General features: G+C 38.4%; 1 protein-coding gene across 1 annotated transcript; it reads right to left on the reverse strand.

Moving 5' to 3' along the window:
- Positions 1-8136: 8136 nt before the first annotated feature.
- LOC120956054 (F-box/LRR-repeat protein 14) lies at positions 8137-11827 on the reverse strand. Its single transcript, XM_040377433.2, has one exon. It carries the CDS (start codon positions 11004-11006, stop codon positions 9507-9509), a length of 1500 nt encoding a protein of 499 aa, XP_040233367.2. The 5' UTR covers positions 11007-11827; the 3' UTR covers positions 8137-9506.
- Between the last annotated feature and the right edge of the window lie 3750 nt (positions 11828-15577).

Genomic DNA, 15577 nt, shown 5'->3' on the forward strand with positions numbered 1-15577 from the left:
ATTTGTGGCACTTGGGTACGCTTCGTGTGACGTCTGTATAAGTAACAAATGAGGATAACGATCCTTGAAACAGCATCCCAAGCGCCACATATGAAGCTTAAACGACTGAAAAATCAAATATCTGTAATTTTCGGTAGGATAAATGGAAAATTGGTAGTTTTAGGGCGGTCATCTGAGAATCGGTAGGAATACAGATAAATCGGTGTTTCTGGTCACTCTGGCTGCCAGGTTAATCGATTTGTACGGATAATAGTGTAATAAATGTCAAATTCATATAAAATATAGAAAATTCATTACTTTTATGATTAATTCTCCTTGAATCGATCGATTAATCGTTAGTAGAATTTTATTTTAATCAATAACTATAGATTTAACACCTGTTCATGAACAAAAATGAATATCGAAAATACCACTAAACACTACAGAGCTGCACAAAAAACTGGTTGCCCACTTGACTATCGCAGCAAATGTTCGCTGTACGCTTGAACAGCTGTCAAATTTATACGCACGGTTAAGCCGCCCGCCGGTTATTCCGCCCCCGGATAATCGACGTTTTACTGTGCTTATTTAATGTAAAGTCTGTTCCCAAGTTACGCGGTTTCTGCGTTCCCAACGAATCCGCGTAACACGAATATCCGTGTAAGTCGAATTTCACGTTTTTTTTCTAAAATACTATTGATTACTCGTAGTTTTTTTTAATTTAGTGCTTTTAAACAATTTATCATTTATTTGATATGAATCGTGCAAAAAATTCCAATGATTCTGACTTTTAAGCGGTTTCAATTTGTTAGCAAAAATGCTATTTATACCGAACTTGAAGCAAATTGTACCGATTTGACATTTAATCTGCCAAATTTAGAAAACCGCGTATCTCCGAATCCGCGTAAGTCGAGAACCGTGTTACTCGGGAACATACTGTACAGGTAGTCCCCGAGATACGCGGTCCCTCTTATACGCGGATTAGGAGATACGTGGTTTTCTAAATTTGACTGTTGCCTAAGCAAATTGACATTTGCTAAATAATGTCCCTTTTGGTCGAATTTAAAAAAATCATTCAAAAAGGTCCCAAAATGTAACCGGCAACCAAAATCATATCAATTAATATCTTCGGTGGTTAAAACCACCGATTGCATGCCAAATTACATGAAAATTAGCTATATTTTGGTTGAAATTTGCGTGATTCGACTTACAGTTTAAAGTTTCTAGATACAGTTTCTTCTCGGTCCCCATTAATAGCGTATCTTGGGGACAGCCTGTATTAAAATAATTTTTCTATGCGATGAAAACGCAATATATTCTTGGAGCTCTAGGTTCTACAATACAATTTTCAATAATTAAAATTAAGCAAAAAAATATGGAAAATATGGATTGATTCATGTATGAAACAAAATTCTACTGTTCGATTCACTTCGTGGGAAACCATGGCTGATAGCTTTTACAGCAGGTATCTACATTAAAGCCGTTTCAAAGTAGCCTTTCGCACAAGCCTGGTTTCCCGAAATATCCTACTCTCTCGCTTTTATGCTGCAAACATATAAGGATGTGTGGTGCTTTTTCGACGTTGTAGCTGAATAATTTGCTATCTCATTTACTCCGTAGTTTCAAACGTAAACAAATATACGCGTGTTGGCATGCACATGATTTGCAGCGCCAATGTGAGAGACGGAGACAAAAGTCCGGTGTTGGGGCTCGATGTGGGCTCCAGAATTCATGTTCCTCTCCACAGAAAACCAAATGTTCACAGTACGGTCTTGGACGAGACAGGAGTTATTCGTCGTCGCAGTCAGACGCACACAGCCTCCGTTGTGTATGGATGGTTTCACTCCCTCTAAAGGGATGATGGGCTTCATGTTCAAGCTCAGAGGCCGTCGCGTAGCGAGCTCTCTTCTCATCCAGAACTTTAATGTAGATTCCTTTAAAAATTGACGTTATTTTCAAAGCAGCACCATAGATGCAGTAATGTACACTCGTAACACTCAACATTGCTAGTCGACCGATCGGATCACATAGCCGCACGTGGAACTAGCATTGAATGCAGCGACTGTACCTCGCACGAACCAGAAATAAGCGAATTCGAGTTTCTTGCTACTTGCTGCGCAGAGTTCGGCCCAGAAAGTACCGGGTTTTCGTCCGTGGGGGTTTCCGGCGTAGAAGCCAGGGGACAAGCATGGTGTTGTGGCGCGCCCACTTCATCTCTTCAACTCTCTTGCTGTCTTTCCTGCTTGAGCTCTTTGGCAGCTAAAATTTCTAAAGCAAAACTTGTCATTTATGAAATTCTGTGTGCGCTCTTCCTTCAGCCCATTGGTACCTGCGTGTGCGTACGGGACGCCTGTGCACGTTCTGTGTACGTGTCCAGACACATTGGGTTTCTAGTGTGTGGTGGTTTGTTGCATTCAAATCCGAAGCTTTCCAAAGCAATCCAACCAGCCCGTCTGCGGGACACATGCGGCGTTGGAGGGTGGTATTGTTGGTGCAATGCGGAGCTCGCGTTGTTTTCAATGCAGGCTCTAAGGACACGGCCCGTCCATTTTAGCATGCCTTTACTCCCAGAGTCGATGCCAAACGAAACAACTCCAAAATAGCTCGACAGGCCATATCACAGGTCCATGCGAACGAAATCGGTCTGGTGTGATCATGCTCTTATTTCGCTTTCTTCGCTTTGCCATGTGTTTCCTTCGATAAGTGTATCAGGACAGAACCGTTCGTACGATTCACTTACACAAGCATCTATGCTATTTTTCAACATTCTAAGTCAGAATTTACTTGCAAACCTACTTCTTGGATAGTCGGTGGCTCGTTCTGTTCTTCCATCCAGTAGTGTATTGGGGGTAAAATATCTGTTAAATACCCCCTTTTAGATTCGCTCACATGTTTCACTTGTGAACAAACTATGGCAGAACAGTCTAATCCGTCACCTGTATAATCAACGGGCCCCTATCAATTTCATTGCTTGGTCTTATACTTGGTTGCTACAGTTTTCCTGTTTCTCTTTTTGTCTATCTTTAGATTTAATCGCACATTTTGCTTGCAATCCTAAATTTTTACTGTATTGTGTTTCCATATTGTGTACACAGATATTTCCCGATATACGCTATAAATGCAGACCGGAGGCAATAGCGTATCTCGACTATTAGCGTAAGTCAAATGTTGAATTTTCCAGTCAAATTTCAGCGAATTTTCGTATCATTTTGCTTGAAGTGATAGGTTTTAGCCACTAAATTAGTTATTTGATCTGATCAATTGAAGATTACAATTTTATACCTTTTTAATAAAATGAGTTTATTTTGCATTTGACAATTGATGTGCGAAATCAGTACAATTTGCTCGAAAAACAGCCAAATTTATAAAATCGCGTATATCGAGTATGGCGTATATCGGGGAATACCTGTACTTCGTTCAAAAATTAAACATAAAAAAATGAGGTGGTTCCGTTAGCAGCATAAGAATATTAGTTGGGATTATGAAAATAAAATCTCTAAATTATCAATAGTTGCGTTTTTTTTATACCTGATCATCATTGTAACTAAACCTTTCAAACAAAATACAAAATATGACAATTTATTCGAAAACCACTTTTATCGGCTTATCGACAGATCAAGAAACTATGCAGGAGTTATCAATTGAAGTTTTACAAAATCTGAATATCTTAATCGAATTTAAGCATTGTGTCCCAGTAATAAACTGATTCACAAATTATCGTTAAAGTGTTCTGTCGCCCTGAGACAAATCTTCGAACCCAGTAAAATGAAACATAATTAACATAATGGACACTTTAGTATTCTTGTACAGAATGTTTGTTAGTAACGTTCTCTTCGGAGCGCCCAAACTGATTATTTACTTTTGAACGGAGCCAGCTCTGAACTAGTGGTGGGAATTGAACCTACCCGCACATTAATTTAACGGTTGAATTATAAATATAATATACATTCTATAAACAAATTAAAACAAATTCCACTTACATGGGTCTGTTTTACAGGGTTAAGAGTCATATAATGGAATAGTTCGACCGTTTAAGAAAATGTTTCAACCGAGTAGTAGAATCGGGTAACAACATGCCCGTCATGGGTTCAAGCCCCAAATAGACCGTGCCGCCATACGTAGGACTGACTATCCTGCTTTAGGGGGTAATCCAAAAGTCACTGAAAGCCAACGCCACACGTGGTAAGGCAGGCCTTGACCGACAACGGTTGTTGAGCCTTTAGTATTTACCCAGAAGAAGTGGAATCGAGCAAGCTGAGGAGGTTTGCAATCTTATAATGGAGTGTTGCAACCGAATTGTGGAATTTTGCAACCATACTGTCGAGCGGTTGTCAGACTGTGGGTGCCGTTGTAAATATCCCAACACATTTTCGTGAGTTTTACTTATTTATCATGTTTAATTATGTATCCGTGGCAAGATTTATTAATGATTTATTAAAGATTTATTAATCATGTGTACATCTGAATGCCATGCGAAAATAAGTCAAAATGATCTTTTGTATTTATTTTCTTTTTTTATTTACCTTTTATCTTTTTACGGGCCGGTCTGGTGGTACAGTCGTCAACTCGTACGACGTAACAAGATGCCCGTCATGGGTTCAAGTCCTGAATAGACCGTGCATACGTAGGACTGACTATCCTGCTAGGGTAACAATAAGTCACTGAAAGCCAAGCTCACTTCACTAAGTGGGTACAGCCAGGCCTTGACCGACAGCGGTTGTTGTGCCAAAGAAGAAGAAGAAGATATTTTATAAGACATCATCGATACCAATTCACAGACAAAATTACACCGACTAAACAAATGTGTATAACTAAACCGAATGTAAAATGTGTATTACTGAAATGCATTCAGTAAAATGTGTTACTGAAAATCAGTAAAAACATGACATTTGTGCCGAAAACCAGTAAAATATTCTTTTACTGAACCGTTTCAGTAAAAACTTTACTAAAGCAGGATGAGAAAATTTGTTGTGTACGGAGGAACGGTCCCATAAAAGGCTTGAGCCCGCGACGAGCATGTTGCAAAGTTGTGCGAATTGACGACTGTACAACTGGACTACAACATGCATATTATATACTCTGCCTTACAGTTGTTGAAACGTGGAAATAAAATTATATGAAAAGTGAATAAAAAGATAAACTATTAGAACGCGAATATTGGTATGTATGATTTGTCGTTGTTCTTTCTATGCACAACGTAATATATTCCAGGAATCCTTTTCTTGCTCGAAATTTCTGAAACCCTGTCGTATCGCAGGTATTCATTTTGATAGATTTTGGTACTGCCGCACCGCAGGTATCGGGGTTTTTTTCAATTCTTTTGTGAACCCATGTTATATATTTTGAAAAAAAAAAAAACTGATGTGTATTTATTTTTGTGTTACTTAGAACTGGTTATCTTCTTTCTGTGATGATCTAGTTTATTTTGTAGATTGGATGGTTTTTTTATTGTTTTGCACAATAAACGTAGTCGGTCAAGGCCTAGTGAAGTGAGCTTGGCTTTTAGTGACTTATTGTTACCATAGCAGGTTAGTCAGTTCTACGTATGGGGGGCACCACGGTCTATTCGGGGGACACGGTCAATTCGGGGGGCTTGAACCCATGACGGGTTAAGTTAAGTCGTAAGAGTTGACGACTGTACCACCAGACCGGCCACCAGAGTTTGGATAAATGCTGTATTTTAAAAACGTACAAGATTTTGGCTTTGGGTGTTTTGGATATTTATGAACCTAATTAATTTGGTTATACTTACCGCTCTGGCTTAGCTAAAATATTTCGTCAAATGAAAAGTAAAGAGATGGTTTTGAAAATGACACGAGACTAAAATTTTAATTATGCACTAAGTTTACATGCCCAGTAGTTCATATAGTTGTAAATATGGAAAAGAAATACCCATATTGTAGTTAATGCAGTTGGTACGCTTTTTGGGACAGGTTTGTGCCAGTCCTTCCCACACTACCAATACATTTAATAAAAGAAAGCAAAACAACTATGGGCCTAGAAGAAATTCAAACTGTTTTTCGGTCCCTTCGTTTAGTACGGGTCTCTTTTTCTCGATGCAGTTTCTAACATACAGTCACAGGTAACCAGACAATCATGTCCTTCAAGTTGGTCTCTTATTTCAGACCCCTCGCGTAGATGATGGAAAAAAAGCCAGATACACAAAGACTGCTGAGAAGGAGATGCAGAAGGAGCGAAAAGTTTGTAATTCTCCAACATAGGAAACATTACAGCCTCTGTTTCGTCCTACCACTGGAAGAAGAATTTCTTTGGAAATAAAGAAATAAAAGTAAAAGAAAAAAATACCGATATGAAAAAATGAGAAAGGACGAATCAGAAGCCAGGCAATGGAAACAAGAGCTGAAAACTTAAGTCTCTTGGTTGGGCGAATTGTACGGGACAAAAAGAAACCATGATTATTCTATTCCAGAAACTATGTACCCTACCGCGTCAAGGGAGAAAGATGTAGAAGAAAAAAATACCAAGGTTTGAAAACCAAGAAAGGAAAAAAAACGTAAAATGAGCACGAAAGGGATGGCGACTTAACAGAAAACGGGTAGTAAAGTTGAAATCGAAAACTGGTCAGGCAGCAGAAATATTTTGAAACATGAACATGTCCAACCAACAAAATCAACATACGTTCTTGTTCAACCATCAAAAAGATATAGCGGGAAAGCATGATGGTTTTCTTGCTTGAGTGCTCTTAAAACATGTGGAATGGATTTAAGCTGCACACTACCCAGTGTAAAAACGTAATTTATATTGATAATCATTCGCAAGCGAAACAGTTTTTGGAACAGAATTGGCGAGTTGCGAAATGTTTTGGTAGTTAATAAGTGATAAAAATGCAACAAACAGCTCATGCAGTCTATTTTTTCCTTTCAGACAAGCAGTAATAGGACACAGTTGAATGTGTGTCAGAGAATAGGAAATAAAGTAAACCAGTCAGAACCTAGTTAAGTTAAATATAAACGAATGCTGAGCAAACATAAGTAAAGTAGAAGGTCGTATCGATATTTGCACATGTTTAAAAAAAAAAAAACATACTTTTTTCCAGAATTTCGTTATTTGTATCGTAATGGATGTTTTACATCAGACGTACCGGAACATATAACTAGTGATCCTCCTGTTACAAAAAAAAAACAAGAACAAACCCAAAACAAAGAAACATTTCACATAACGAAATGCTATGAACTAGCTCTTCAAGGAGCGGTGCTCCTCTTTCCTCCTAGTTCTTGAAGGAATAAATATTTGTGTGAACTGTATAAAGTTACGTTTTAAAGTCGGCAAGTAAACGGCGACATTTTTTTTCACACCAACAACAAATGTTATAAAGAAGGTAACGCGGGGCTATGTGTTGCGTTTGGCACACTTCAAAATAAACCACGGCCAAAATATCGCATACATCATTACTATCCAGAAAAACTGTTGATGGTAAACTTTCAGCCACCAGTGTGCTTTTGTTTTGAGTAACCTTTGTTTGTTTCATTCTGGAGTAAATGGCTCTCGTAGCTTAAACAGCAAATATGGTGCGATGGAAATTTACATTTACGAACAATTTTACACAGCAACTGACAAAGATGATTAAAAAACCAACCGAACACATTGCTGGAAAAACTTACCTTTTGAATAACAATTTGTTAACAAATTGTTATTTGTTAACCAGCCGCTGATTTTCATCAACTTTCCGTTCCGGCGGCATCTAGAACGCAAGCAGTTGGTTTTGAACCAAACAGGCATGTATTAAAATTGAGGATTTTTTGCTATAATTTCAATTCTATTCTGTTCATCAATACTGTTGTGTGGCATGAGGTTTTTGTTTTATTTTTGTTTTATTGACCACAATAATTCTTAGAGCATGATTCTTTTACCGGCGCACCGCTGCTATGTATGTGGGTAGAGTATAGATGTGCGCAATGTTTGTTGTTTCCCAAGCAAATGACTGGCCCTAGGGCCTGCCATCGGCATACGGGAAAGTTTCCTGGGGCCTGCCATCAGCCTGAACGTGTTAAACCAGCCCTTTGACCATTTGTGAGTTATACACAGTAACAATAAACATAAAATAAAGCAAGCTAGTAGTTGGTGTGTAACAATAGGTCAAATCATATCTTTCTTTCAAAACGGATGGAAACACAGCAAACAATACAGTAGTCCATGTTGATTTCAATATTTGGTTTTAATTTCCTCATTACTATTTTCCTGTGATACGGAACAAATTCAAAACAATCCGGGCAGAACCTGCTCATGATGCGAATACAACCCTATTACACATTTTGTCACCTATCCCACCCTTTCAGTTGTGGGGTCTTAGGACGAACTGGCTAACAGTATGTAAGTGTGTGTAACTATACATAGGTTCATGTCCATACATCTCCTTTCTTACCTCCGTGTGTGATGGAACTACCTAATTCTATGCAATAGTGCAATGAAAGTTATTTTTCATCAATGCGTGTTCGTTTCTTTTTCGCTTCTTTTTCTAATCATCCGACATTCAATGCACACAAAAGTATGACTATCGGTACTCTGCTGACATCGACACACACACACTTTTCAGAAAAGGAAGAAAAAATTATAGCCGGTATCATAGAATCCGTTCGTAGCGGCGGCGTACGTCCCTACACTCATTATCACTCGTTTGACTAACGTACTAGATGGTTGCTATTTTTATAGTTATTTTCAGCGGCATTGTAGGACCGGGCACAAGAAATGTGTTGCCATACCTAGGAATCTGAGTTAGCGCTGTACGCTCCCACTACGGGCGGATTTAATGATACATATCAGCCAATGTAGTTCCTATTTGGTGTAATGCATAAGATATTCTTTGTGTTTGTTTATTAAGTCTGGGGTGTATATGTGGTGTGTGTGTGTGTGTGTGTGTGAGAGAGAGAGAGAGAGAGAGAGAGAGACGGGGGGTTGAGGGGGGGGGGTAGATAAAAAGAAAGAGAAGTGTGATAGAGATAGAGATATAAAAGAAAAAAGAAGAGATAAAAAGGAAGCAAGTGAGAGTGAGAGAGAGAGAAATATAGGAGTTGATTTTTTTATTATATTGTACAATTAAAGCCTTCAACGATACACATCCTACAATATTACACTTCTTTGATTGAAGTAAAATTGATACAATGTATTTTTGGGGACAGGAAACAATTCAGTCACATTGAATTTTATCACCGATTTCGTGATCACCTTTCCTGCTTACTCTTGTACCTGGCACATATATTTTGGGGACGATCGTTTATCAGCTAAATCTTTGTAGTTTTCTGGTTCATTGAACATAAGCCAACAAAATAACATTGTTTCACATAAAACAAAACATACACTCAAAATGGAAAACGATAGAAAACCTAAACATATTTTAATTGATTATTATAACACTACTTAAAGTTTATTTTCCAATTTCATGCAAAACATATTTTTGCTGCCCAACGGATATATTTTTTTCGCAAAAAAGAATGATGGCCATTTGTTTTATTTCTTTTATCCATCCTTAAATCTCTCTGCTAAAAAAACCTTCAATGTCCTAAAACGCATCACCGTACATGCCAAAGACCAAGATTAACCTTCGACAGTCGCGGCAATTGGTTGATCTTTTGCAACGCATTCGGCGTAAGCCGCGTGCATCCGTAAAGATCGATGGCACGTAAATTTATCAGTTCTGCAGCAACGATTTCTAACCCGCGATCGGTGATACGACTGCACTGACCAATATTTAGTGTTTCTAAATCGTGCAGCGATTTGGCAATGCGAGAAAGACCCTCGTCCGTGATCTGACACGCACTAAGGCTTAGAGAGCGCAGCTGGAATAGACCTTGCGAGATGTGCACCATGGCCTGATCGGCCACCTTATCACAAAAGCTAACGTCTAATGTTGAGATCGAGTTGCAGCCTTCCGTCAGGTACGCCATACCGATGTCCGATATGTTATCACAGGCGCGCAGATTTAGCTCTTCCAGACGCGACATGCGCGCCAAATGCTTCAACCCGCTGTCCGTGACGGAAACACAGAAGCTAAGGTTAATCGATCGCAGTGAAGTGAGCCCTTGGGCGATGTGTCGCAGCGCTTCATCGGAAAGGCGCTGACAGTCCTGCAGCCCTAAGTATTCGAGTGCCGGTGTTCCATCAGCCGTTTCCTTACTGAGCCCTGCAAGATGTCCGATACCGTGGTCCGAGATGTGCCAGCATGACCGAAGATTAAGTCGGCGCAACTTCTTCAGACCCCACGAAATGAGAAGTAGACCCGTGTTGGTGATGTTACTGCATCCTCCGAGCTCTAGAACCTCGATATTTTTCAAGTGCTGTGTAATGCGTCCAAGGCTGGAATCTGTCACCTGCTTGCAGAGCGACAGATTCAGTACCTTTAGGTTAGGAAAGTCGGCAGCAAACGCATGCCCGATAGCCATATCTGTGATATTGTAACAGCCGCTTAGATTCAGTGACTCCAAGTTCGGCACGCCGGTTACGATGTCTTTCAGGGCACGTCGCACCGATAACACCTGAACCCGTTTGATACCTCGTTTCACCAACGACCCAAATAGTGTCGGAGAAGGCCGTCGTAGGTGCAAACTGGCTTCGACGCCTCGCCAACAGCTTTTCGCGTACGCAGCATCACGCCAGACGGTGCACACTTGGGCGGCACGGCCACGATCCTTGACGTTTAGCTTGGCAAAAATCATAGCAAGTATTTCTGGGTAAAGATGTCCAATATGGGTGCCTTCTTCCTCTACGGGTTGCGGAGGAGGAGTGTTCGGGCTCTTGGGGCGATTTGTAGAATGAATCGTCCCATGGAGATTATGATGATGATGAGCAGCATGGTGTCCGGGATGTGGGAGATGCGGATGGGCACGGTGCGAAAAATGATGTGATGGGATGGTGTATATTGTCGGCGAAGCGGCCGTCTGTTGCAAATGTGGCTGATGTAACACAACAGAATAGGGTGCATACCGGTGATGATGCCCACCGGTTATCGTATGTGGTCGATGCGATATGAAACCGCCTGGAATTTCCGTCAACAAAAAACTAGCTTCCTCCATTGACACTGTTTAATTTGCTTTTTTCAACGGTGTACCTACTCGATCTCGAACAAGATCAAAACTGTTGAACTACGGAACCGCGAATCACGCACAAAATGAATCTTCTCGTTTAACATACCATTTCACTACGAAAGTTTCGATATGATGGAAAAATAGGCGTGGGTACGAAACCTCAATTTTCCTCACATTAAATATTTGCCGATCTTAGTAGCAGCAGACTGATTTTGGTAGCTGATTTTTTCCTCCGTTTTTACAAAACCACGACAATTATAACAACAACCTGATCCCACGCGGATCCAACTTAATTGTTGCTGTGAACACGATAAATTCAAACACACGCCAATACATGTGCAAGCACATAAACAATTTCTCACAGATTAGATTACCAAACACATGGGACACAATCGAGTTGTTGCGAGCACCTACGGTCGAATTTAGCACTGAATTGCACACTTTCTGGGCTTACTTGAACAACAATAGTCTATAGTGAGCGATACGTAATCAAAACTCATTACATGCATTTCCATGCGTTGCAAAAATGCGTGATGATCTAGGTGCACAAAGATATTTCACAATATTTTGGTAAAGTTTGCAGTTTTACGGACGAGGAATCTTGCATTGTATTAAACTATAAGACTTTCCTTCATTAATAGCACTTCTCAATAACGAATCAGTATAATGAGTAAAAAGTACCGTAGGCCACCGTTCAAATCAACAGTTCTTTCGGAGCACCTCGCTTTGCATGTCCGTTCGGTACGAAAAATGAATGAAAAATGAAAACGAAGCGGAATGAATGGAAACCGAAATTGAATGAACCGAGGTCGAGCTCGGTCTGCGTATGTATAGATGCACCTGCGATACATAGCACAGTGGGCAAATGCTATCGTTATTTTTTGTGTATAGTATCATGATGTTTAGTCAACAGTTAATAAGCTGTTAAATATATTCATCAATGTTCATGTAATGTTTTATGTGTCCATCAATGTAACTGTAATGTAAAATGTGTCGGAAAATCATTAAATAAAAATGTATTAGGATTTTTAGACACGATTTAGGGGGATTAAAAGGATTTCTTATTAGAAAGCTGTTCGATAAGTGCATAACAATAGTTATGAGTGAAAAACGGGTTTCCAAAAAAAATTTTCAAAATTCGCACGGTTTACATAATATACACATATTATAAATATAACATAATATATTTTTATATATGTATATATAATATATATGTAAATATAATATATGTATATGTATATGTTTATATATATATATATATATATATATATATATATATATATATATATATATATATATATATATATATATATATATATATATATATATATATATATATATATATATATATATATATATATATATATATATATATATATATATATATATATATATGTGTGTATGTACAGATTAGTTTTGTTATCAAAATGTCAAATCGTTCAGAGTAAATTTATATTACTAAACGAGCTTTTTTTAATCTATATATAGATACCAAACGCGTCCGAGAAAACGGTCAATCATTTTTTTTGCTATTGTGTTGTCTATTTGTAGCCTTGTTATAGATTCTTGTTCGATGTTGGTATTTCTTACAAAGCTTTTTTAATTTTAATTAAATTATAAAAAACAAAATCCTCAGTGATCTTAGAGCGATACACCAGATGTATTATATTATGTAGAAAATTATTTTCATTATTGTCGATTTTCACATCATTCTGGTCCGATGTGTTCTTCATTTTCTCGAAACAAACCATAAACCATAAACACTGTATGGGATGAATCGATCCACGATATTCATGAATTTGGATTATTCGTGCTTACGGTGTAACCAGACATATCGAGACAATTACACGTAATGTAGCGAGAAAAATAGCCAAAATCAACCCCAACTGACATCACCGCACGACATTTTACAATTTTTGTGTGAAAAAACGGGCTTAAAACGTGTTCTCAAAACATGCTCATTAGCAGCACTAAAGAGTACTGCAACTGTATTCTGCAACTGTGCGACAGCGTGTATCACACATGCAGTTTCTTTTTAGAAGTATTCATCCTCAAGTGTCATTTTAGAGCACGTATTATCGAGAATGCGCTGATTTTCACATTTCACAGTTGATGGAGAAAATTGTATTGATTTAAAATTCAAATTAAAATAAAATTTATTTTTCCATTTTCAAATCCGTGCCGGAGACATTCGCGTAACTCAGATTGTCGCGTTTTATAGCCAAAATATACTTGGTTACAAATTATTTTTGATAAAATTTAGTTCATTTATGTAATTTAATACTTATTTAATGCAATTGGTGTAGAAAATTCGGTTATTTAAGTATTTTAAGTGATTTAAATTTTTGAAAAAAAAGTATATTATTTTCACATTTCACAGTTGATGGAGAAAATTATTTTCTTGAAAATTGTACAGTGGAACAACCCGAACGAAGGCAAGGGGTCATGGATTTTTCTTCTTCTATTTGGCGTAGTAACCAAAGTAGTCATATCGGCCTATACACATGATTTTGAGATTGAATAAGTACCCTGAAGTCAAATACTCAATACTTACCGTGGGGTAACGGTTCATTAAGGCTTGAACCTATGATGGGAATTTTTTTAAGTTGTTCGAGATTACGACTGTAATTACTCCATGTATTTGGGATATATGTAAACATGGGATCTTCTCAAACAAATTAAACTTTCTAAAAGTGTTTATAAGCTCGCATTAAGTATTAAAACTACCCAAGGGCCACAGATTAAGCTTAAACGACTGGAAAATCGAATATCCATAGAAAAAAAAACGAAAGCTCCATAGCTTCATTGGGTTTTTGCTCAATACATGGCGTATTACAACTCATCATTATATTGCTGTCCTTTTCTTGCACTTGGAATGTGTTTCGACAAGTTTCATCTTATCATGACCTATATAGCCTTATAATTTTCTGAGCAAAAATCAATATGAATGGTCGTGTGGTCAGATACGTGGGTATCAACATCAACGACCATTACTCAAATCTCACTTGCTTCAGTGCTGGAGGTTTCCGTTGGAGTTTAGTATTTAAACAATCGTATCGCCGTTCTAGCTCTAGCGATGCATAACTTCAATGCGAAACCATACAACAGAACAGAGGGAATGAGTAAGCTCTCCAAGCGAGGAAGCTCCACTGGTTGGGTATCCCACCAACAGAAGGCGCCACCAGCTTTTTCGCTATTTTTAGAATGCATGAGTCGTTTGCCGTCTGCTAAACGAAGTTTTTCTTCTATTTTGCGTAAAGTCCTACGCGGACATGACGGCCTAGACAGGTTTTTGAGACTTAATTCATTACCACGCAGCCGGATAGTCAACCCTTGCTACGGGGGAACGGTCCACGAAGTCTTTCCATATTCCGTTTAGGTTGAGAGCTTGAGTCGTTTAGAACCCGTTTAGTGGTCGTTTAGTGGATTTGTGGCACTTGGGCAGAGCTTAACGCAAGAGAACATAACACGTAAATCGTGCTATCGAATCTCTCACGTTCATATCTGGGAACACTACAACAGTGCAGAGCTGAAGACGCTTATAAGATTTCCTTTTGGCAGTTGCAAATTCAAATTTCGGCTAATTGCCTTCAGTTTGCCGGCGATTACAAGGCGATTAGAAGGCATTTAACGGAAATTTACGGGTAGGGTTGGCGCGTGGGCAAAAGCAACAAAATGAGCATGCTATCTTCCTCTATCTATTTTGATTATCTGTTGGGTCAAACAGAACGAGAAAACATGCTCATTATGTTTCTTGGAATCACTCACACGCATCGTATATCTCCCATGAACATCGCGATGATCACTGACTGAAACTCTCGGGACCAAGTGACTGACCAAAAGTTGGTTGCACACAATATCACCAAGCATGTGATAGTCGCACCAACTGTTTGAGGCTCGCCTCTGATCATCACAGTAGAGCTCGTGACGCTGAAATGATTTTGTTTCAGCCAGAAATTGTCATGACTAGGTTAGTGACATTTTGCAAAACTGATCACAGTAAAAAAAGTCGTGACATAGTGACTGAAGAAGCGATGGTCGCAAAAATGACAAGAAGCATGTATTGGTCGCACTAACCATTCTGAGTATCACCTCTGATTATTATTAAACAATTGAGTACGTACAATTATACAATTGAGTACGTGACGCTGATATAGATTTTGTTTCAGACAGATTTTTTTATGACATTGGCAGCACTGGCTGGCTATGAGCACATGGAAAATTAATGATATCTAGTTATTTTTTATTACTTGGTTAATATTTTTGAACTTTATGGTGGTTATTTTAAACGTTTTATTATTAAAACCAATACAATACTTCTAAAATATAAAACTAAGTTCATGACTCAATTGTATTCACCGATTGAAATATGTGGCTTTGGCGATGTACAGCAAAGGGATACTGGATTTTTACTAGTTAAAAAGACTTTGGTACCCAATATAAATACTTTCTCTAGAGTATGAAGACCCACACCTAGATTATGATGCAATGACCCTGTTTGAAGGATAGATTCCAAAATCAAATGACAGTATTTTCCTTCGCCTAATAAGTAAGGCCTT

This window comes from Anopheles coluzzii, chromosome 3 (genome assembly GCF_943734685.1).
Source record: "Anopheles coluzzii chromosome 3, AcolN3, whole genome shotgun sequence".
Taxonomy (NCBI): domain Eukaryota; kingdom Metazoa; phylum Arthropoda; class Insecta; order Diptera; family Culicidae; genus Anopheles; species Anopheles coluzzii.